This window comes from Pimephales promelas, chromosome 2 (genome assembly GCF_988280905.1).
Source record: "Pimephales promelas chromosome 2, fPimPro1.hap1.1, whole genome shotgun sequence".
Lineage (NCBI taxonomy): Eukaryota > Metazoa > Chordata > Actinopteri > Cypriniformes > Leuciscidae > Pimephales > Pimephales promelas.
In genome coordinates, this window is record NC_142770.1 from 47,003,318 (window position 1) to 47,028,306 (window position 24,989).

At 41.9% G+C, this 24,989-nt stretch overlaps 1 protein-coding gene across 1 annotated transcript in view; it reads right to left on the bottom strand.

Annotated features, from left to right (window-relative positions):
- Positions 1–24,989, bottom strand: part of LOC120470595 (uncharacterized) — a 58,188-nt gene that overhangs the window by 4,449 nt on the left and 28,750 nt on the right. Inside the window, exons 3-4 of the mRNA XM_089117883.1 lie at positions 18,348–18,533; positions 17,772–17,945 (exon numbers count right to left, since the gene is read on the bottom strand). Coding sequence (XP_088974009.1) covers positions 17,772–17,945; positions 18,348–18,533 — 360 coding nt within the window. The remainder of the gene's footprint in view (positions 1–17,771; positions 17,946–18,347; positions 18,534–24,989) is intronic.

The window sequence follows — 24,989 nt, forward strand, 5'->3', positions numbered from 1 at the left end:
AGAAACGTCTTGGCGTGCTGGTATGACGGCGCTTCCAGTGATCTGCATCAGAAGTGTAGCACGCGGGTTGCAGTTTCCTGCGGTGTATGCGGCGTTGATCCCTCGGCGCTTCAGAATTAAAGGGACCAGTTTCTTTTTTTCTACTTTTTCTTTTTCTTCACTAAAAGAGCTCCACGGTGTGTTTGCGTCCTTTTCAGGATGTAGTCTCACCCATGCGTTTCTGGATGCGGTCTATTTCTCCCTCAGGATGATGGCCATAAACACTGCCTCACATGTCTGGGCTCAGCACACGCTAAGGCAGTGTTTGTGGATGAGTCATGCTCTCATTGCGGGAATATAACTCTGGCAATGCTACATTCGAGACTGAGAACCCTGAAACATGGGGGAAACCTTTTCCCTGTCGCCAAACCTTCTCCCCGTGGTCGGATCCTGTGTTTCTTCAGGCCGGAGTGCCCCTAGTCGAGGTTTCCAGGCATTTTCACAGATGCTTCTGCCATGGGGTGGGGGACCACGTACAAAGGGCATGCAGTCTCGGGTCTGTGGACGGGGCCCCAGCTGCATTGCCATATCAACTGCCTAGAGTTGCAAGCAGTACGCTTGGCTTTATGCTGCCTCAAGGGGTTTCTCAAAGACAAGCACGTACTGGTCCGTACGGACAGCACTGCGACCGTTGAGTACATCAACCGCCAAGGTGGTCTACGCTCCCGCCACATGTCGTGACTCGCCTCCCACCTCCTCCTGTGGAGTCAGAAGCATCTGAGGTCGCTTCGTGCCATTCATGTTCAAGGGGAGCTCAACCGCGTGGCAGACGAGCTTTCACGGTTGCCTTCCCTGCCAGGACAATGGCGGTTCAGCTGATCTGGAGTGTTTTCGGAGTCCCACAGGTAGACCTGTTTGCTTCTCCAGACTTGACCCACTGCCAGTGGTTTTACTCCCTGTCCAAGGGGACCCTTGGCACGGACGCCCTGGCTCTCAGCTGGCCCCGGGACCTGCACAAGTATGCGTTTCCCCCAGTGAGCCTTCTTGCACAGACTCTGTGCAAGGTCAGGGAGGACGAGGAGCAGATCCTGTTAGTGGTGCTGTATTGGCCCACCAGGACTTGGTTCACAGAACTCATGCTCCTCACGACAGCCCCTCCTTGGCCGATTCCTCTGAGGAAGGACCTTCTTTCTCAGAGACATGGCACTCTATGGCACCCGCGTCCAGACCTCTGGAAACTCCATGTCTGGTCCCTGGACGGGACATGGAGGTTCTAGGTGATCTACCACAGGCAGTGGTAAACACCATAACTTCTGTTAGAGCCCCCTCTACGAGGCGCCTCTATGCTGTCCTTCCTACAAGATGGGTTGGAGCGTAGGCTGTCCCCTTCCACCCTCAAAGTGTATGTTGCAGCAATAGCCGCACATCACGATGTAGTAGAAGGTAAGTCTGTGGGGAAGCACGACCTGGTCATCAGATTCCTTAAGGGTGCTGGGAGGTTAAATCTGTCTCTGTACCCTCTTGGGACCTAGCTCTGGTATTGAGAGCTCTCCAAAGTCCTCCCTTTCAGCCTTTGCTGACAGTGGAGCTGAATATCCTGTCCATTAAGAAAGCGCTCCTGTTGGCATTGGCCTCTTTTAAGAGGGTCGGGGATCTGCAGGCTTTTTCGGTCGATGAATCGTGCCTAGAGTTCGGGCCAGGCCTTTCTCATGTAATATTGAGACCTCAGCCCGGATATGTGACCAAAGTCCCTACCACTCCCTTTGCGGAAAAGGTAGTGAACCTGCAAGCGCTGCCCCAGGAGGAGGCAGACCCAGCCCTAGCTTTTCTCTGTCCAGTCCGCGCCCTGTGGGTTTACATTAACAGAACGCAAAGCTTCAGGACTTCAGACCAGCTCTTTGTCTGTTACAGAGGCCAGCAGAAGGGGAAGGCTGTCTCCAAGCAGAGGTTAGCTCACTGGTTAGTGGATGCTATCACCCGAGCAAATGAAGCTACCGGTGAGCCTTGTCCTCTCAGGTTGCGTGCTCACTCCACAAGAGGTGTTGCCGCCTCCTGGGCATTGGCTCAAGGCACCTCGCTAACAGACATCTGTAGAGCTGCGGGCTGGGCGACACCAAACACGTTCGCTAGATTCTATAGCCTGTTTCCTCCCGAGTACTCGCTACGGCCAGTGGTGCGAGGGAATAGGTTGTGTCGGCTTGCTATGCCACTCCGTGCCTCAGACGGAAATGTGCATCTTTCTGCTTCGTTGGCGCCCTACGTTGGTTAGCCTTGTGAGTTCCTCCATCACCCCTCCGGTGCCAGGCGTGGTGGACCGCCAGGCGCCAGGTCTACTACCTCTAAGGGAGTTGTTGTGTAGACTGGGTGTTATGTCCAGTGGTCTCTTCGGTGACCCATTATGCCACGTGCAGTCCAGCCGTGTCTTCGCCTTGACAGACTCGTTCTGTCGTCCCTGTTGAGTACGCTTCTACTTCCCTTGGATTGGGACTACCTCAGGGACTGCCATATGTTTCACTATCCCCCTGGGCTAGTACATATGTGTATTCCAGGCCTTCATCAGGCGGCTGGCTTCCACAGCGTGCCCTTCCCCTTTCTTCGGGTTGGGCATGCTTTCCCAGTGTTATCCAATGTCACTGTTTGGGTCTTGCGGAACAGCAGTGTGACTCCCTAGCTAGCTCCCGTTATTTCTGAAACTGCGTGGGTAACGTAGGTAGGCGCTGGAAGGGGCCAGCACCATGGCGTTTTATTAGGGATCCCAATTCGTCAGGGAACTCCCCGACGACACGTTGGAGTTCCCAGGACGGAAGGGAACGTCTCGGTTACGTATGTAACCCTCGTTCCCTGAGTACAGGGAATGGAGACGTGTCGTCCCTTCGCCATGTTGCTGTACCTTTGCAGAGGTCTGGACTCTGTTCGGCTCCTTAGCAAATAGCGTCAATGCAATGTTTACTTCCGCTTTTTATATCCGCGTTAGTAGGCGGCTCAAAGAATGCAAAGATAGCATGCCAATTTTTATTGGCTCGTTTTTAATTCTATCAGAGGTAATTAGGCTCCCTAGCTTGATCCCAATTAGTCAGGGAACTCCCCAACAACACGTCTCCGTTCCCTGTACTCAGGGAACGAGGGTTACATACGCAGAGCTACAGCAGCATTTAGTTTCCAATAGTCTGTTCTGAAACCCAGTCACAGTAGTCTTTGTGCGCTGGAAGACACTGTTTCATCTCTTTCATTTTTAGCTATTTATTTGAAGTCTCTCTTCTTTATTCTCAGTTAAAATGGCAGATTTCTGCATGTACACAATCAGTACATTGTATTAAATGCTGGAAATTAAACAGTTACTAACTAGATAAAAAAAACACATAAAAAACACACAAAAAATCTTTTTTCTGTAAAGTCACATCATCTTTATCAGCAAATAAAGCAGAGAGAGGAAGAGAGATGAGGGATGCACCAATACTGTACTCATGTACTCCAGGGGTGGCTGGCCATTAGAGGGCGCTAGGGCGCCGCCCCCATCAATGAGCCAGACCAGAGTTTATGAGCTAAATGCAATAATTAAGTAAATACATAAATCATGTATACAAATGATCAATATTAGTGTGTTTGAGATGTTACATGGGTAACACTTTATAATAACTACACGCTAATAATCATTAGTTAAGCATGAGTAAACCATTAATTCATCATTCATAAAGCATTAATAGACATTAATAAGCAGTTCATAAATACAGCTATAAATGCTTTCTTCTTGATTTAAAAGCATATCTATAATTTGTTTAATAATTGTATTTTCATCCCTAATGATCAATTTATCATTTCTAAATGAAGAATTGCATTTTTTATGAACCAGTTATTTAAGAGTTTTCAGTGGTTCATACGATTACTTAGAGCGAGTAAGTAAATTATTAATAAACTATTTAAATGTACATTCATACATCTTATTATTCAGACATATAGTGATGGTTACTTAGTGTGTTAATGCTGTAATTAAGGGTTAATCTGGGTCGTTATAAAGAATTTAGTAGTGGTCAGTTAACTATGTTCGTGAGCTCATCTAAAGTGAGGACTATTCATGCCTTGTAAAGCATTTTTAAAGGCTGTTAAATATTTCTATGTTCTGTATCACTGCGTTGTGTTTGTTACATTTTACTGTTTAGAAGATTGACGAGTCTTTAAATCGCCTTTATAAATGCTTTACAAAGCATGAATAGTCCTCACTTTAGATTAGCTCACAAAAATAGTTAACTGACCACTACTAAATGCTTTATAACTACCTGTATTTACTACATTTACTTACACTTTCTAAGTGATCTTATGAATGAATGACAACTCTTAAACAACTGGTTTGTAAATGATGCTATACTTCATTTAGAAATTATTAATTGATCATTAACAAAGTATGAAAATACAATTATTAAATGCATTATAGATATGCTTATAAATCAAGAAAAAAGCATGTATAGCTATATTTAAAACTGCATATTAATGTCTATTAATGTTTTATAAATGATGAATTAACTGTTTACTCATGCTTAACTAATGATTTATAGCGTGCAGTTATTATAAAGTGTTACCGTTAAATGCACCCAGTATATGTGAAAAATAAAAATAGAAATTCAAAATGTCTGGTTTTTCTACACGTCCCCTTCCTGTAGTGCATGTGATCAGCTCTGGGGCGCTGGAGAAATCGCCCCAGAAAGGCGGGTCTCTGGAGCAGCTTAGCCAATCACTGATTTAAGATATAAATAAATGTTTGATATAAACTGTAGCCAATCAGCGAGCTCAAATCTAGTCAGCTATGGGCGATTCTTGTAGCGCCCCAAGCAAGTGCGCGGCCGCTCCCTCCCCCATGCGCACCACTACCAAAGTCGGGACAAGTCTTATTAACTGTACATGTGGAATATTTGCTTTAAAAATCACTCAAAATTGTTGTGGGTAATACTTTTTTTAGTAATCACTAAGCATATTGTTTGAGTTCAATTTCAAATGGAAAGTTTATGCAATACGTTTGTTTTTGTGAAAGAATGCCTCAACCTTTTAATATTGGCATTAAATAATTACTTTTTCACAGAGCACTCATAAAAATGCTCTGATACCAGCAACTGATACCAGTTAGTGTGCGTACAGCGTGTGTGTCCAGACGAAGAAACACTGACAACAGAGAGTATAATGTGATAATAAAGAAGGCTGTGTATGAAGCAAATGTATCTAATTAGTGGAATAGTAAAGGAAATTTAGTAAGGCCTATATAGCTGTGGAGCACGAGCTTATCCAGCGCATCCCTTTTTGTTGTAGATTCCAAGAACACAATATAGCTGCGAGCAGCGATGGCGGGCCCAAGCCGGTGGCACCGCAACCCCGGTTCCTTTAGTTACCTAAAGGCACCCGGGTAGCGGTGCCGAAGGCTTTGGCCCTTTTATGATTAAATGTTAAAACGGCTTGCCATACTCTGTCATTTCGACTAGTCACAATTATGTTACAGATGTCTTAAATGATAATACAAACTATCCAAAATGTAATTACGAATAGACAGAAAGACGTTGTTGATATCTACAATGTTAATTCCGGACAGGCAAACTTAGCTTTTAAATGTTAAAAGGGCTTGCCATACAGGGACGTAGGCTCAGAGAGAGGCTCACCATATTCAAACCAAAATATCTGACTTCCTCTTGGTCCGAGCTAATGACTATGTATTAGAAAGTTGTCCGGCTTGAGGAGTACAATGTATATACCGATTTTTGTAACTGTAGATAAAACTAACAACCCCACTTTTGTCAAAAGGTGGCGCTATTTAGTCCTTGCACATTGCCCGTTTCTGAAACTTTGCACGTCTACTGGCTAATAAATGTGATGTATCTGTTGAGTTTCAAGCAATTTCAATTTCAATTTGACTGTTGAAAAGAAGTGCGCCGATTAGATACTCAGGATCGGTATCGGCTCTGACACTGCCATCTTTGACGAGGCTGATTCAAATTCTATATTGTGCATATACTATTCTGTTAGGCACAAAGGCACAAAAACTTTCTAAAGTACCATAAAGTTTTTGTGTACTGTATTATTAGTGTTCTGAAGCTATTATGTGATATAGAAATTAATATTTAAGTCATTAAATTCAAGAACACAAACTTTTCCCTCTCTGCGCCTGTCAGTCATTCTCCATTCAGCATTCAAACAGCACGTCACATTCGGTTACAGTCAATGATGAAACGATCTTCAATGATTCAATGTTAATCCTATTATACTGGATCTTTAAGATAAAGGTCTAAAGGTCTATATTTTCGAATGAAGAAACTTTTTCTTGCTGGACTTTATTGCTGTAACTTAATCGTGTTACTTTCTACCGGGTGTCGGACGCTGTCGGTTAGATCACAACACTAGAGTCAGAGCACTATAATTGTTCTTCACGCACACAGTAACTGAAATTTAAAACCTTTAAAAGAAAAGGCTCAATAAACTATTGCATAGATAGATAATGTATAATACACTGTTCATAAATATGTATTTCCTTTGTGCTTTGAACTTTTCAATACGGACTCAATGTGCTGTAACTTCATGTGGCTTCAAGCACATCATTCTCCGCTCGGGATGCACATAAGTGCTTTGTGCTGCACCGTATTGGAGCCGTAATATCATAATGCAGTGACGTAATGACAGATTATTAATTGCCTTTCAATTATATGTTGCTTTATAGCAGCCATGGCTATATTTTTTTTTAATGATTTTTGTTATCTTGTTTTTCATGAATGTATTTTTCAAAAATAAGAGCAATGTGTATTATCTATTATTAATATGGTTTATAATAGCATTTTTGTCATAGATTATGACAAAGTAATCATATGATCCACCAGCGAGGAACCAGCAGAACAGAGTGAACATTCTTTCTGTTTAGTTCAATCCTACTTAATAGGAATTTATTTAAAATGCTCGCTCTACTCCACACCATTAATGTCTTGTGCGGACATCCGTATTTTGACTTTCGGTTTTAAGTAAGCGATTTAAAAGCTCCCAAGTCCCAGCGGAGTCACACGTTGATTAACCGGTGGGAATATACACAATAGGCCTACCTGATATTGAACACAAGAGGGCAGTATAGCACTACGTATGACTCAGATTATTATTTTTTTATGAATTTTACAACAATTCTGGCTGTTTTTGAACGTAAACACAATTCTTAAATGAAAAAAAAGGAAAAATTGGGGAAGTTATAATATTTGTATAATTTAATTTAGAAACAAATGATGTATAATTACATTTTTAGAAGATATGAGGCTTTTAGTGTTTACTTTTTTGACATTACTTTAATCTTTTGCCATAGTTGCACATGTCTATTGGCTAATAAATGTGATGTATCTGTTGAGTTTCAAGCAATTTCAAGCAAGCTAAGAGTCCCAAAAGCATCAAAAAATAATGTTAAAGTTTGTTTCGTTGCCACGGCATTTTGAAAGTGACACACTTCCTGCTGCCAGTTGGTGGCGCTATAACTTTGACTCACAATAGTCACATCCATGTGATCGGTCTCTTACAGCGAAAACACTGCTGAAGTTTCATCAAGATCAGTTAATGTATGCTGAAGTTATAACACACATCCTGTTCCATGTTTCTCGCCATAATTTCGTTTCCTCGCCACGGCCAAACCGTTCGAGATATCAAAAATCCCGTGGCACTTTTTCATCCTTAATGTCTTGACTTCACGCTGATCGAGTTTCGTCGAATTTGGTTCAGTGCTCTAGGAGCAATAATTTAAATTACATTGCATGTGTTTTAAACACAACCCTAAATAGCCAACTTCCTGTTGGGCTGGGGTAAAAAGTAAGAGTGTGAAGTATATATGAAACGATGAGATCTATATGTGTACCAAGTTTCATATTATTACATGCAAGTGTGTTTGATTTATGGACCAAATTTTCAGACCAAGTTTATTGACCAAGTTAATCTGATTAATAAACTAATTATATAAAACTATTGTCAATTCACTACAATTAAACTAGTTATATGCCTTTACTTATAAAAAATAAAAATAAAAACTTATTTAAAAAATACCAGGCTTGAGAAATGTATTTTCTTTATGCAGGTCATACACACAGCAGTGAAATGGTTAAGCCCCCTCCCCCTGCACACACACACACACACACACACAGACAGCCAGCCAGCCAGCCAGCCAAAGGCTCAGAGTGGCCATATTCAAACAAAAATATCTGAGTTTCTGTGGGTCCTAGCTAATAAGTGTCAATTAGAAAGTTGTCCGGCTCGAGGAGTACAATATACATACCAATTTTTGTAACTCTAGTTAAAACTAACCACCCCACTTTTGTCAAAAGGTGGCGCTACTGAGCCCTCACCACGCCCGTTTCTGCAACTTTGCACATGTCTACTGGCTAATAAATGTGATGTGTCTGTCGAGTTTCATGCAATTTGAAGCATGCTAAGGGTCTCAAAAGCATCCTAAAAGCATCCTAAAAGAAGGGTAAAGTTTGATGCGTCGCCACGGCAACAGTTTCAAAGATATCAAGAATCCATTCACAGGTCTACATCTGCCGTATGTTTACATTATACATATGAAGTTTGAAGCAAATCGGGTAAAAATAAAAGGGTGATATCTAAGCATTTTGAAAGTGACACACTTCCTGCTGCCAGTTGGTGGCGCTATAACTTTGACTCACAATAGTCACATCCATGTGATCGTCCTCTTACAGCGAACACACTGCTGAAGTTTCATCAAGATCAGTTAATGTATGCTGAAGTTATAACACACTTCCTGTTTCACGTTTCTCGCCATGATTTCGTTTCCTCGCCACGGACAAACCGTTCGAGATATAAAAAATCCCCTCGCAAACTTTCATCCTCAATGTCTTGACTTCACGCTGACCGAGTTTCGTCGAATGTGGATCAAAGCTCTAGGAGGAGTATTTGACATTCCATTGCGAGCGTTTTACAAACAAACCTCAATAGCCAAATTCCTGTTGGGCTGGGGTAAAAAGTAAGAGCGCGAGGTATAGATGAAACGATGAGATCAACGTGTGTACCGAGTTTCATATTATTACATACAAGCGTGTTTGAGTTATGGACCAAGTGTTCGGACCCCGTTCCAGGGGGCGCTGACGAGCTGCCCTGCCACGCCCGGGTACCATCTTCAGCCCGGCTCTGATGGCCGCGGGTTCTGACCCGTGTGCAAAGTTTCAAGAGTTTTCGAGCACGTTAAGGGCCCCAAAAGTGCCCAAAAGGTAGCAAAATAATAATAATACTAAAGAATAATAATCCCAAGGAAAACAATAGGGCCTTCGCCCTTTCAGGGCTTGGGCCCTAAAGATAAGATGTTCCTAACCTTTGTGCAAGCACTCTCAAGAGTTCATGAACAGTGAGCCTCATAAATTTGGGGATCGCATCGTCAGTAGTGTACCTTTGGTTCATAGGGTGTTTCGGCCTTTCACACTATACACCCTCTCCAAAGGCGGCCAGCGACAGGGTGATCAAACCTGCGCTTGCGTCCCATTCCCAATTAGACATGGGAGTTGCCTTGTTGTTGACAGGCAACATCTCATTGGACTATGCTTGGCAGGGGCGTCCTCCTCCCTGAGTCAAACATTGTTGACCGCATACCTCCTGACCCTCTCACTTCGGGGCCCAGCTGGGGTCTTTTCTCTTTATCCAGAGCCACTGACTGCTGACTTCTGCCGCCTCCGATACAGCTCTGATTGCCGAACGCTGACTCTGGCCCTTAATTCCCAGGTCTCTAAGCAGTCTGATTGTAGATGTTGCCACAAAGCCTCTGCAGCCCACCTCCACTGGTCGGATTTCTGTGTTCCATCCATGACGCCGTGCTTCGGCAGCTAGCTCAGCATAGCGCAGATGTTTCCGCTCATAAGCCTCATCTACTGAGTCCTCCCAGGGTACTGTGAGCTCAATAATGAAGGCCTTCTTGAGCGAACGGGACCAGAGCACCATGTCAGGTCTTAGGGTGGTGGTTGCGATCTCTGGAGGAAACACAAGTTGCCGACCAATGTCAGCTAGCATTTTCCAGTCGCGGGCCAAGCGCAGCTGGTCTCGATCTAAAGGTGTAGAGCTGCTCTTTGTTGGTTTTGCCCCTTCACGGACAAAAGTCATCCGTAAGGGGTGTGATGCTGCTGGGGGTGGTAGGGAGTTGGTGGCAGCTCGCTTGTTCTCCAGGGCGGACGCAAGGGTTTTTAGAACTTGGTTGTGACGCCAAGTGTAGCGTCCTTGGGTGAGGCTTGTTTTACACCCTGTGAGAATGTGCCTGAGGTTGGCTGGCATGGAACAGAGGGCACACTCCGGATCTTCACCATACCATTGGTGAAGATTAACTGGTGTTGGAAGGACGTCATATGTTGCTCTGATGGAAAAACTCAATCGCCTCGCTTCCATAGCCCACAGATCCTTCCAGCTGACCTTCCTCTTCTCCACACTATCCCATCGAGTCCACTGTCCCTGTTTGGCAAGAGAGACTGCCTTTGCCCACCTTGCAGCCTCCTCCTGCTGGCGTACTTCCTGCACTACCATCTTCCGCCGCTCTGGTGCAGTGGCCTTACTCCAAACAGCATGGCTAGTTAGCCCAAGGCCTCCTCTCCCATGCTGAACATGACCCAATATGTCAGCATGTTTAAGGGCTGCTGTTGCCTCCTGGACTGCTTTTCCTGGCCTCCACTTGCGCCCGGTTGCCAAGGTCGGTGCGTTGTTGCTCACCACTAGGTCTCGAGATTCATTCAGCGTCATCTGAAGCCTGGTTTTTGCACACTTGAATTCCTCTGTTAGACTGGTGAGGGGCAGCTTGAGGACACCATCTCCATAGAGGCCTATGGTGGTAAGGCATCGTGGAACTCCGAGCCACTTCTTTAGATATCCTGTGACTCCTCTTTCCATCTTCTCCACTGTTGAGATTGGAACCTCATACACTACTAGGGGCCACAACACCCGGGGTAGGAGACCAAACTGCAGACACCAGGCCTTTAACTTTCCAGGTAGCTGGGTGTTGTCGATGGCCTGTAGGCTACTACTGATGTCTTTGCGCAGTTGTTGCACCTGGTCTTTGTCCTTCAGGCTTGCATCATACCACCTTCCAAGGCTTTTTACTGGCTGCTCAGACACTGTTGGGATTTGATCATGCCCGATGAAGAATTTCAGTTTAGAGAGTTTTCCCTTCACAATTGAGATGCTGCGTGACTTGGATGGTTTAATCTTCATACGGGCCCAGCTGATGTTCTCCTCGAGCTTTCTGAGCAGTCTCCTGGTGCATGGAACAGTGGTGGTCAATGTTGTAATGTCATCCATGTAGGCTCTGAGTGGAGGGAGGCGGTAACCAGAGTTGACTCGCTGTCCACCAACAACCCATCTTGAGGCTCTGATGATCACCTCCATTGCCATTATAAATGCCAATGGAGAAATGGTACACCCTGCCATTATACCTACATTCAGGGTCTGCCATGAGGTGGTGAACTCTGAGGTGGTGAAGCAGAACTGCAGATCCTGGAAGTACGACCTCACCAGGGTTGTGATGGTGTCCGGTATGTGGAAAAATCTGAAGGCAGACCACAGTAGTTCATGGGGCACAGAGCCAAATGCATTGGCGAGGTCTAAGAAGACTACATGGAGGTCCCTTTTCTCCACTTTGGCCATCTGAATCTGGTGCCAGATCATGCTGGAATGTTCCAAGCAGCCAGAGAACCCTGATATTCCTGCCTTCTGTACAGATGTATCGACATACGCATTCTTTTGAAGGAACTCGGCCATCCTCTGAGCAATGACCTTAAAGAAGATTTTACCCTCGACATTCAGTAAGGAGATTGGGCGGAATTGGCTGATAGTCTCTGCATCCTTCTCCTTAGGGATCAGGACCCCGCCTGCCCTGCGCCACACTTTGCGTATTTTCTTCTTTTGCCAAGCTGTTCTCATAAGTCTCCAGAGGAACCTCAGGACGTCTGGTGCGTTCCTATACACTTTGTACGGGACTCCATTTGGCCCCGGGGCTGATGCTGTTCTTGCCCGTCGAACTATGTTTTCCACCTCTTTCCATGTCGGAGGACTGGTCTCAATATGATATTCTGGGGGTTCAATGGGTGGAATATCTGATGGGATGGCCAGATGCTCATGTCGCTTTGAGTCAAAGTTTGTTGTTCTCAGGTACTCCTCTAGATCTTTCTTTGTTGTTTTTAGAGCTCCACTTTTTTCCTCTGTGAAGAGACTTTTAAGGAACTTGAAGGGATCTTTATAGAAACGGGTTCTAGTTTGCTCATTCTTCCTTCTGCGTTTCCGTAGGTTCTCTGCTCTACGGAGAGACGCCAACCGGGTTTTGATGTCAGCCTGAAGTGCCTCTATGCCCTCCTTTTCTACTTCCGAGGCCTTCTTCCACTGTTTTTTAAGCTGTCTCCTTTCTTGAACGAGGCGCTTGATTTCTTGTTGCCTCCTGGAAACTGGTGGGGTTGGGACCTTCCTCCTGCCTTTTGCCTCTTGCACTCCAAAGCTTTCTACCCCGTACTCATAAATGATGTTGCCCATGCTCTCTAACTTCTTCTCCACTGTGCCTCGAAGTTTCTCGAGGGTCAAGGTAAGGTCAGTATTCACTGTTTCCCACAGCTTCTTGTCACTGGCACCAGGCCACTTCACACACGGTCTGTGCCCTAGTAGTCTCCTCTCGACTACAGGTCTGGGGGGATGGGTGATTTCCACTCCTGTTGTTGGTTCCACCTCAGTTGTTACTTCGGTGCTTGGGTTTACATCTTCCATGACAGCGGTACTGATGCACTGCAAACTATGGTTTGCGTCCAGTTGCTGTGCTTCACTCGACTGATTTGGTCGCTTTCGCAGAAAGTGATCAATGCGAGGCCTCTGTCTCTCTATACCCAAACACCCCTTCTTCCCCTGGTGGATCCTCAACCCATGGTATGATGTAACTTTCCTCCACCCGCAGACACATACCTGCATCTCCTTGTGGCCAGCTGTTGCAGCGGAACTTGTCACAGTTGCTGTGGTGTTTTCTTGTGCTGTGCTCTCATTACTCGTAGTCGTTTCCAGTCCAGTCGTTACCATGGTATCAGTCAATGAGTCTTCTTCCGCCCCCGCTCTCGCAGACTCTAGGGGTATTCTCATATGTTGCCTTTTTGTAGCTAAGGCGGGTGTTTCCAACATACTGCGAAGCATGAGAAACTACAGAAATGGGAAGCTAACCCATGACTGTCCCAAAGGGGTCTATTCCCTCCTGTCAGCCGTCTCTCCGTGCTGCCCCAAGGACTTTCCCCTGTTGTCAACTGATCTTTCTCAGTAGTCACTGGACAGGTCCAGAAATTCAGATTCCAAGAACACAAGATAAGATGTTCCTAACCTTTGTGCAAGCACTCTCAAGAGTTCATGAACAGTGAGCCTCATAAATTTGGGGATCGCATCGTCAGTAGTGTACCTTTGGTTCATAGGGTGTTTCGGCCTTTCACACTATACACCCTCTCCAAAGGCGGCCAGCGACAGGGTGATCAAACCTGCGCTTGCGTCCCATTCCCAATTAGACATGGGAGTTGCCTTGTTGTTGACAGGCAACATCCCATTGGACTATGCTTGGCAGGGGCGTCCTCCTCCCTGAGTCAAACATTGTTGACCGCATACCTCCTGACCCTCTCACTTCGGGGCCCAGCTGGGGTCTTTTCTCTTTATCCAGAGCCACTGACTGCTGACTTCTGCCGCCTCCGATACAGCTCTGATTGCCGAACGCTGACTCTGGCCCTTAATTCCCAGGTCTCTAAGCAGTCTGATTGTAGATGTTGCCACAAAGCCTCTGCAGCCCACCTCCACTGGTCGGATTTCTGTGTTCCATCCATGACGCCGTGCTTCGGCAGCTAGCTCAGCATAGCGCAGATGTTTCCGCTCATAAGCCTCATCTACTGAGTCCTCCCAGGGTACTGTGAGCTCAATAATGAAGGCCTTCTTGAGCGAACGGGACCAGAGCACCATGTCAGGTCTTAGGGTGGTGGTTGCGATCTCTGGAGGAAACACAAGTTGCCGACCAATGTCAGCTAGCATTTTCCAGTCGCGGGCCAAGCGCAGCTGGTCTCGATCTAAAGGTGTAGAGCTGCTCTTTGTTGGTTTTGCCCCTTCACGGACAAAAGTCATCCGTAAGGGGTGTGATGCTGCTGGGGGTGGTAGGGAGTTGGTGGCAGGGAGTTGTAGGACATTATTACAGGACGTTTGGAGGTCAAGAAGTTTCATGAAAACAAACATCCAAAGCATGCCCGAAAACCAGCGTCTCAGACAACGCGCAAATAATGAACTGAATTCCCTTTCACGTCTTGTGCTTGAATGGACAAATTCACACAAAATTATGTAAAAACGCCCGTCTTGGCGAGTACACTCAAAAAATGAATTAGGAAGGTTGTGCACTTTACATAATATATATGTATATATATACAGTAGTTTACATATAATGATTGTGTTTTTTGACTTTAAATGTTTTTTTTTCTATTAAGGTCTATGTAATTGTGTCTCAACTTAACAGTACAAAATCCTAATGTGTTGTCTAAATACAAACCATTTATGTTAAGTAAAAAAATGTGTACATCCAGAGGGTGGCAGTATAGTGCGAGCCGACTGCCATTTTGCCTGAACTTAATTTTATTGTGTTCAATCTGCTTAAATCTATGAACAACTTAAAGGGTTAGTTCACCCAAAAATGAAAATTAAGTCATTAATTACTCACCCCCATGCTGTACCAACCCCGTAAGACCTTCGATCATATTCGGAACACAAATGAAGATATTTTTGATTAAATTTGAGAGCTGGATCACTCCTTCGTAGACTTCCTAAGGGACTAGCACTTGACAGCCCATTAAGTCATTAAAGAAAATGTTTAAATATTCCATGTGCCTACAGCGGCTCAATTATAAGTTTACATACGCGTTTCAATTACCGTATTTTCCACACTATACGGTGCACTTAAAAGCCTTTAATCTTCTCAAATACGACAGTGCTGTGCTTACAATCCAGAGTGCCTTATATATGGATCATCATCTTATACGTTAGGTGGCGGTAATACTCCTAAGCGGCGAGCAGCCGGTAACAAGAAGTAGTCGAAGAAGAACGTCCTCAGCTCAGTTCTCGCGCATGCGTTCTGGAAATCTCTTCAATTCTCGTCTCAAGGCCCATAAGTAATGGAATAGTCGAATAAAGTCGTTATTTATGTTGTTGTTTTTTCGCACAAAAAGTTTTCTCGTCGCTTGATAAACTTATAATTAAGCTGCTGTAGGCACATGGAATATTTAAACATTTTCTTTAATGACTTTATGGGCCGTCAAGTGCTAGTCCCATAGGAAGTCTATGGAGGAGTGATCCAGCTCTCAAATTTAATCAAAAATATCTTCATTTGTGTTCCAAAGATGAACGAAGGTCTTACATGGTTGGTACAGCATGGGGGTGAGTAATTAATGACTTAATTTTCATTTTTGGGTGAACTAACCCTTTAAGTTTACTTAATCCGTTTGTGTTGGATTACATGATTGATTTGTGTGGCATTAACTGAAACTGAGCAGTCCTTTTAGTTCCCAGCATGCTTTGCATATGGTTGAATTAAGAGAGAATAAATGTTAAAATGAAGTGTTATTTTATGTTTTTTTGAGAAATTTAGAAAAGGGGAAGACTTGATATTGTGTAATAGTGTTTAATGTTAAATTACATTGGAATTATTAAACCATTTAAATTACAGTGGGTTACCATTGTGGAGAAGAGTGGAGCATTTTGTTTGAGTGTCGACTGATTTCATTATTTTCTATTGCTTTGGATGAAGGAGCATGTAAATCTTAGCATTCAAGATGTTAATATGTGTTACTGTTAACAAATAGCTAGCTAAAGTCTATCAATTTAATGAAATGTCATAGAATCAAATGTCACTGTTATGCTAATGATACCCAGCTGTATATTTCTTCAAAACCTAACGAAACTTGCCAACTCACAAAATTAACGGAATGCATTGCTGATATAAAAAATTGGATGACTAGTAATTTCCTACTACTAAATTCTGAAAACACAGAGATTCTAATTATTGGACAAAAAACTTCCACACGTAACAGCCTAGAATACTGTCTAACACTTGATGACTTATAAAGCAATAAATGGTTTAGCTCCGCAGTACTTAAGCGAGCTCTTAACGGATTATAGTCCTTCACGTCTATTGCGATCTCAAAACTCAGGCCAGTTGATAATACCTAGAATATCAAAATAGACTGCTGGTGGTAGATCCTTTTCCTATTTAGCACCAAAACTCTGGAACAATCTTCCTAACATTGTCCGGGAAGCAGACACACTCTGTCAGTTCAAATCTAGACTAAAAACACATCTCTTTGGCCTAGCATACACATAACACACTATAGACTTCCTAAATTCAAATTAGGCTGCATAGTTTAGATCAGCCGGAACTGGGAACACGTCCCGTAAATCCTGATGTACTTGGTACATCAAAAGAATCCTGGCGTCTACGCTAATATCAGTTTCTCTGTTTATCCCGAGTGACCCTCTATGGTGGACCTACGCCTGGATCCTTCCCGACTCATCCTTAATTGCCGGCCTCATCGACACGACAGCCATCGGCACTGATTCTCAACATCTTGTCTCCGAACCGGCGTGATTACTTAGACTTCCAAACAGATGGAAATGGACAATTCTCTTAATGTTTCGATCCAATTTGTTTTGTAATCACTGTTCTTTCGTTGGCCAGAGGAGAACTGGCCCCCGACTGAGCCTGGGTTCTCCCAAGATTTTTTTCTCCATTCAATCACCTGATGGAGTTTTGGTTCCTTGCCACTGTTGCCTTGCTTTTGGCTTGCTTAGTTGGGGACATTTAATATCCAACAATATTATTGATCTGTGTTGTATTATTTTCATGTTATCACTGTGAAGCTGCTTTGATACAATCTGTATTGTAAAAAGCGCTATATAAATAAATGTGACTTGACTTGACTTGACTTTGAAATAATTTGATGATCTCCCATGTCGTGTCTCGTATGGTAGTTCACTAAGCAAACCTGCAAGCTATGAGTCAAGCTGTCAGTATTGAAGGAGGCCTAAACGCTTTGTAGATGAGACTGCCAGGGTTATTTTGTTTCGATATTAGTTATATTTAAAAACTGCCAGTCATTGTAGCCTACCACTCGGAGAATAGTTGGGTTGTTATGGACAATTAAAATATGAACATGCATGTTGCACTGTTGTCCGGGGGACTTGCAGCAAATTTTGGAATAAAAAGAGTCGCATCTCTGTAATATCGAGACTGTAATAACTATCCATAGTTAGTTTCTTGTATGATTATTAGGCCTGCTGGTATAAAATGAATTGCACTGTTGGCCTGAAAAAGACTTGTTCTCTTCACATGTGATAATTAACGGGAGTCTTCAGAACAGGCTCGTCCTAGTTGTCACCCTGACATGATAGTGCATAGAGTTAATTAGCCTATAATGTGAATGACTTATTTTACTCTAGCTTTCTTTCTTTTTGCAAACAAAGAAAGTGCAATAGGCATTAATTAGTAGTATGCTAAATAGCAGCATGTTAAAATTATGCCAAATTGCGTTTTTTTATTACAATGATAAAATTCTACAGTTGCCTAGTCAGGTAAGGTCAGGTTTGCAGATGTGCATTTTATTTAGGACATTTATTTTTGTCAGCAACCGATGCTGGAAATTAAACAGTTACTAAATAGATAAAAAAAGCAATAGGGAGCAATAGGGAAACCCAGAAAGTGCACTGCTATAACCAATGAAATAAACTTCAGTCACACTGTAATTGCTGTACAGTATAATGACACTAACTGTAGTTTCTCCAGCTTGAATTGTGGGTCCTTCAGTAGATCACTGAGGTGCTTCACTCCTGAGTCTCCTAGATTATTCCTGCTCAGGTTCAGCTCTCTCAGGTGTGACGGGTTTGATTTCAGAGCTGAAGTCAGGATGAGAATCTGTTCCTCTGTAATCCTGCATCCTAACAGACTGAAGACAGAGAAATAACAATAGTTCACATCTATGATGATCATCTTATTGAAGAGCTACAGCAGCATTTAGTTTCCAATAGTCTGTTCTGAAACCCAGTCACACTAGTTCTGTGGGCTGGAAGACACTCTTTCTTCTCTTACATTTTAAGCTATTTATTTGACGTCTCTCTTCATTATTCTCTGTTGAAAAGGCAGATTTCTGCATGTACAAAATCAGAACATTGTATCAAACGGCGGAAATTAAACAATTACTGACTAAATAAAAAATACACATACAAATGTGAGCAATAGGGAAACCCAGAAAGTGCACTGCTATAACCAATGTAACATAAGCCCTGCTGTCTTCAAATAAATAAACTTCAGTCACACTGTAATTGCTGTACAGTATAATGACACTAACTGTAGTTTCTCCAGCTTAAATTGTGGGTCCTTCAGTAGATCACTGAGGTGCTTCACTCCTGAGTCTCTTAGATTATTCTCGATGAGGTCCAGCTCTCTCAGGTGTGACGGGTTTGATTTCAGAGCTGAAGTCAGGATGAAAGTCTGTTCCTCTGTAAGACTGGATCTACTGAAGATACTTCCCAATCTACATTAGCAGAGAGAGAGAGAGAGAGAGAGAGAGAATGACTTGTGAGAATGACTTGTGAGATCTATGTGTTCAGCTTCATCCAGCAGACTTTTGCTGATGAATAAACAGTGATGTCCAGGTGCAGAAACATGGAGAAAGACACATTGTTCATTTAAATATATATAACATATATAACAATATATAACATTGTAACAATACAAAGGTTGAAATTGTTTATGCATTTATGTTTACAAATTCATTTCAAATCATTTTTAAAGGGACATGAAACCCCAAAACACATTTTTTTGAGATGTGAACAGATCCCATATTTTCCAGAGTATAAGTCGCATCCGTCAAAAAATGCTTCATGTAAAGGAAAAAAAAAACATATACAAGTCGCACTGGACTATAAGTCAGTTTATTTAGAAATTTATTTTACAAAATCCAAGTGCCCTCTCACGGCTGTAGACGGTAATTTTATATAACTATGTTCTAGTTTTTTAGTTTTTTTTGGCCAAATTGGTTTGGAACAGTTGTTGAATAAACAACTGAACTGAAAAATTATGCCTGTGTATCTGTTTGACCGACAGTTTTATTGATCACTGAGATGTTAGCCGGTGCTGTGTGTGGCAATGCTGCTGAATCTGCTGATATCGACAGATCCAGAATCAGTTATTCACTCGTGCAGCGGCTGCTTCTGTGCGTGATGAGAGAAAGTGTTGTTCTTTATAAAAGAAGCACTTCAGAAATAGTGGAGTTTATTAGGACTTATGGGATATTATAAATGATAATCCAAGCTATAATAGGCTATAATAGCCTAACCTACATATTTTAAAATTACATCATATATTGCTGCCACAATAACCATTTCAAACATTTCCATGCTTTCTTCTCTTTCCCATTTTTGTTCGCTGAGGTGGAGCTGCGATGAAATATTGTTCTTGTAAATACTTTCAAGCATTCAGTAATAAAAGTGTACATCGTACTTACGGTGCTCGGCAGTGATCAAAAAGCATTTAAACAGTGAATTTTGAATCTCTTCTTGTAAACTTAGAGATGTTGATTCGGACGGCAATAAAATCACTGACTAATATATAAAAATAATTACTATTAGATCTTTTTAAAGTTCTTCCGCATCTCTCCCTCATTCTTTTGAGTGTGTTATATACGGTTATATTATTAAAATGCATCAAGGTGCATTAATTTAATTAGGTGATTAATTTAGGAAAGAAACAAGTTGCTGAAACTGATCTTTGATGATCGGATTGCTCATATGCCTCTGGACACAGAAGAATTGTATTGGTGTTTGATTGAAATGTAACATCTATGCTAAATAATCATTGAATCATTTCTCAATTCTGTTTTGAATATGTGATTGTGTTTGTCAACAATAAGCAAAAAAAATCTGCATTTCCATTCTGTAGTGTGGATCATTCATTGGAACATTTAACCTGATTTTCATGTTTAAGAGTCTGTCTTCTGCTTGACAAATAATTTATGCTACTGCCCACTGACATGCTTTTAAAGCTAATGATATCTAAATTTGTTGGCCTTTAACCCCCTGGGGACCAAGGTGTATTTGGGGTTTTTGAGATGTTTTGAAATGCTGTGACATTTGTGCTTTTTTCAGCTGCTTATAAACATATTAATAGCACAGGTGAAAGTACACTTTTTTTTAGCACAAACAGGGCTACCATAATATGTGAGCAAGCATGTATGTACATGTATGTATTTTTGAGGGAATATTGTTTATGCATGGTTATTGAAAAAACTAAAAATAAAAGTTTCTGAAATAAGGCCACAAAACATATATACGAAATATGCGTCCACAAGACTTTTGACTAATGGATTTTGTGGCCTAGAGTTTTTTCTTCACAATGATATGAAAATCACCCTGCCTAATCATTCATATAAAACTGTGAATTGGGTTATATTGTGAAATACATTTTTTGTTTGCCAAGGCAATATGTGAATGGGTGTGAACAGGCCAGCCCTCATCATGAATAATTAGGTGATTCTCACCTGAGAGAGACAAAGGCCGGCATAATAATGAGCCTTTCATTCAGGTGAGTCAGACGAGAAAAATTGAAATGACAACATACTGTTACGTGTGGGTTGCTTAGTGTCTTGTATATCACGTGATTCTTTGTTTGCCATGTGTTTTGTCTTTTGTTATGTTGTTGCTCAGTGTCCACAGGTGTTCCTTGTCTATGTTTATTAGTCTCCCCAGGTGTTTCTTCTTAATCACGCCCCCTTGTTATCTTGTTTAGCTTGTTTGTCAGTGTATTCAAACCCCTGTGTTTCAGTTGTTGGCTGTCGGTTGTTGATTGGTGTTATGCTGTTACTAGTTCCTTGTCCTGTGTACCTTCTTCTGAGTTTACCCTGGTTTAATAAAAACAGTTGGATTATTAAAGTGCTTGCGATTGGATTCAATCTCTGCTTCGTTCTTGCCGTATCATAACAGAACAAGCGACCACAGATGAATCCAGCAGCACAGATCCAGGAGTTCGCTGGACAGATCACGGCCTTAGCCCTGGATAGCCAAGATCTGTTTCAGTACACCTGGGGGTAGCCAAGATCTGTTTCAGTACACCTGGGGGTTTGCTTCACTTGCTGCCTCCTGCTCCCTGGGGGACGAGGCAATCAAACTGTTACCGGCTGGGGGCTAAGGAGGTTAACCCGAGGGAACTCCCCGATTTATCTGGTCTGAACTGGAGAGAGGGGTCTTCACCACCGTGGCCGCCTGAGGGGTGTTCACCGCCGTGGCCTCACCGCCATGGCCGCTCAAGGGTTCTTCTCCGCCCTGGTCACCTGATCAGCCTGCTCTGCCCTGGCCTCCTGCACAGCCTGCTTCGCCCCGGTCACCTGCACAGCTTGGTCCACCCTGGTCCCGTTCCCCTCCACAGACTTGGCCCTCCTTCCCTCCCCCAAGACCACCTCCGCGTCACCGCCCTCCTGAACTTGTGTTTTTTTTTTGTGTGTTACACTATGGGCATCGGGAGCCGCCCATGGGGGGGGGGATCTATGTTACGTGTGGGTTGTGTAGTGTCTTGTATATCACGTGATTCCTTGTTTGCCATGTGTCTTGTCTTTTGTTATGTTGTTGCTCAGTGTCCACAGATGTTCCTCGTCTGTTTATTAGTCTCCCAGGTGTTTCTTATTAAATACACCCCCTTGTTATCTTGTTTGTCTGTTTATTTAAAGCCCTGTGTTTCAGTTGTTGGCTGTCGGTTGTTGTTTGTTGTTATACTGTTACTAGTTCCTTGTACCTTCTTCTGAGTTTACCCTGTTTTTTTGTTTGTTGGATTATTAAAGTGCTTGCGATTGGATTCAATCTCTGCTTCGTTCTTGCGGCATCATAACACATAAATACATATTTACATTAATATATGGTAACACTTTATTTTACGAACCGCAAACAACTGTGTAAGTACACTGAAATTACGGTGTACGTTTCTGTAATTATAGTGTACTTCCGTGTAGGTGTAAGGGAACAATATGTTAAGTTTTGGGTAATAAAGGGGTAACAAGCACCACTTTAATTTACAGCCCGCAGGAGTTACACTTACCCTGTAACTACACAGAACAAGGGGGGTAACAAATGCTACTTACTATGTAGCAATACGAAACAACACTATATGCACTGTAATTACAGAGAAAGGTACACAGCAAAATCCCCAGTGTTAATTCAACACTGCTCAGAGTGTATTTGGTCCCACTCTACAGAGTGTTAAAGTAACACTGAAGCAGTGTTAAAGTTAATGAGATAATTAAGTGACTAATTGGGTGATGATTGAGTATTAGTGATAAACACCTGCCCTGCTGTTAACGAGCAGAATCACTGAAAGAAAGAGAAACACAAGAACTACAACTGACCTCCAGTCACAGCCTTAGGTTAAATCAATTGAAGATACAAAGAAGACATTAAATCTGTGAAGTTCTCAGCAGAGGAGGATTAAACGACTCCACAAACAGCATTACCAGCTTCACTTATTACTAACCAGAATGACTTTATTTCTGTCAGATGTCTATGAACGGAGGTTTAGATGTTGATGTTTTAAAATATTTGGTCACCATTATTGTGATCAGTGTTTCCTTTAGTTGGGCAGTTTGACTCTCAGTATTTTAAGTACAATTTTGGTCTTTGTAACAATGTTTACCAAAACATATTGTTTGTTACATAGCAAACAATAAACAAAGGTGTTCAGCAATAATAGTTTTCATTATAAAACAGTAAATAAAAAATAATGGTTCTCTAATATTATCCCTGACCAAATAAATTTCACCTTTTTTGACAGCTTACTGAACATCAACATTCTGATTTTTTATATGCACTGCAGAGAGTTTCACAGAAAATCATTAAACTTCTTTTTTTTAAAACAAACAGACATCATGAATCAGCATATAAATCTCAACAATGGTGACAGGTGACTCAACAATGGTGAAGAGTAGGGCTGGGCAATATATATCGCACGATATTGTATGCGCATCTAATCAGTAAAGCCGGTTCCTTGATTAGTAGTAAATCACCTTCACCTGCTTTCAGATGGAGCGGCATTTACTACAAAGAGCCGTATAGTAGATCACTGACAAGCTGAGCCAAATCGCGTTAATATCGAGGATGTATCGCCAGCGATATTTAATGCGATATGGCTCAGCTGGTCAGTTAACTACGGCTCGTCGTCACGACAAAATCTCCCGTGTTAAACTAACACACCTGTGAGTGTATATGAGTCCACACTCAAGAGTGTTAAAGTTAATTAGATAATTAAGTGATTAAATGAGTGATGATTGAGCATTATTGAAGACACCTAAAGCAGAATCACAAGGGAAAAAAAATCTAAAATTGTAAGCCACCGTTATGGAGATGAGTGTTTACTTTAGTTGGGCTCTTGACCCTTATATTAAAAATTTTATATTTTAATTTGCTGTTGCATCTGAGTTAAACCTGTCAGATGAACAAAAATAAACAACTATAAAATGATGTTGGTTATATAAAGACTTTCATAATTTAAAATTTATTCTGTTGGTTACTGCATAACTGAGATTCCGCATAAACATCCAGAATGTTAAATATAATATAATGGATTTCTCAAAAGTTGTTTAAAAAAATCTTTCTTTTAGGCACACACAGACCTCAAGATTCAGTCAATGCTTCTCAACAACGGTGACGAGTAGAATATTCAAGTGGGAAAATAATGAGTTGTGATTGGTGGCAACATGTCACCACGGTTGAGATAGACAGGCTGATTATTGATCTCTGTGTTACTGAATAAAGATGACAGTGATTTGATCAGAATATTTTTTATTAAATATTTTAGGTTATAAGTAAAATACAGATATGCTGCAGAACTACAAAACTGTAGCTAACAAGTTAACCAAATCATCTGAATAAGTTGAATTTTTCAGATCATTGCATGATTATGTCAAAACATAACCAACACTATCAGATCACAGTTGCCTTTGTACATATGACTGTTATAAATCAATATCGACAGGCAAACAAAACTTAAAGTGAAAATATAAGTGTCAAGAGCCCAACTAAAGCAGACACTGATCTCCATAACGGTGGCTTACAATTTGTGATTTTCTCCTTCAGCGATTCTGCTTGTGATCATCAGGTCTCTTCAATAATGCTCAATCATCACTAAATTAATCACTTAATTATCTAAATAACTGTTTAATTTAACACTCATATCGTCAATTTGAAAGCATGTGAAGGTGATTTACTACTAATCAAGGAACCGGCTTTACTGATTAGATGTGCATAACAATATCGTGCGATATATCGCCCAGCCCTAGTGAAGAGTTTTAAACTATGGTGCCTCCCAGAATGCATTGCGGCATAAAGCATTTCACCATTGATGAGATTCATATGTGGATTATTGATGTCTGTGTGTTTGTCCAAAGATTATTTTTCCATTAAAAAATAAAATAAAAATCAGCTTGATGTCTAATATGTACAAAAATAAATGTTGTAAAGAATTAGAACTATTTATAACATTTTGCAGCTTTTTTGTCCTTTATTATGTTGTAAATTATTACATTATCTCTAGGCCATTTTTGATTTTGGCTTTCTTTGCAACAAATTATGTGTTTTGTTTAACACTGTTACAGAGACCATAAAATCACATGAGAAGGCAAGAGTCAAATTGCCCAAATAAAGGAAACACTGTTCACCATAATGGTGATTTTTTTAAATGGTGACTAAACCATCAACATCTAAACCTCTGTTAATTCTCAATAAAATCTTCTGTAGAAGTCTGACAGAAATAAAGTCATTCTGGTTAGTAATAAGTGAAGCTGGTAATGCTGTTTGTGGAGTCGTTTAATCCTCCTCTGCTGAGAACTTCACAGATTTAATGTCTTCTTTGTATCTTCAATTGATTTAACCTAAGGCTGTGACTGGAGGTCAGTTGTAGTTTTTGTGTTTCTCTTTCCTTCAGTGATTCTGCTCGTTAACAGCAGGGCAGG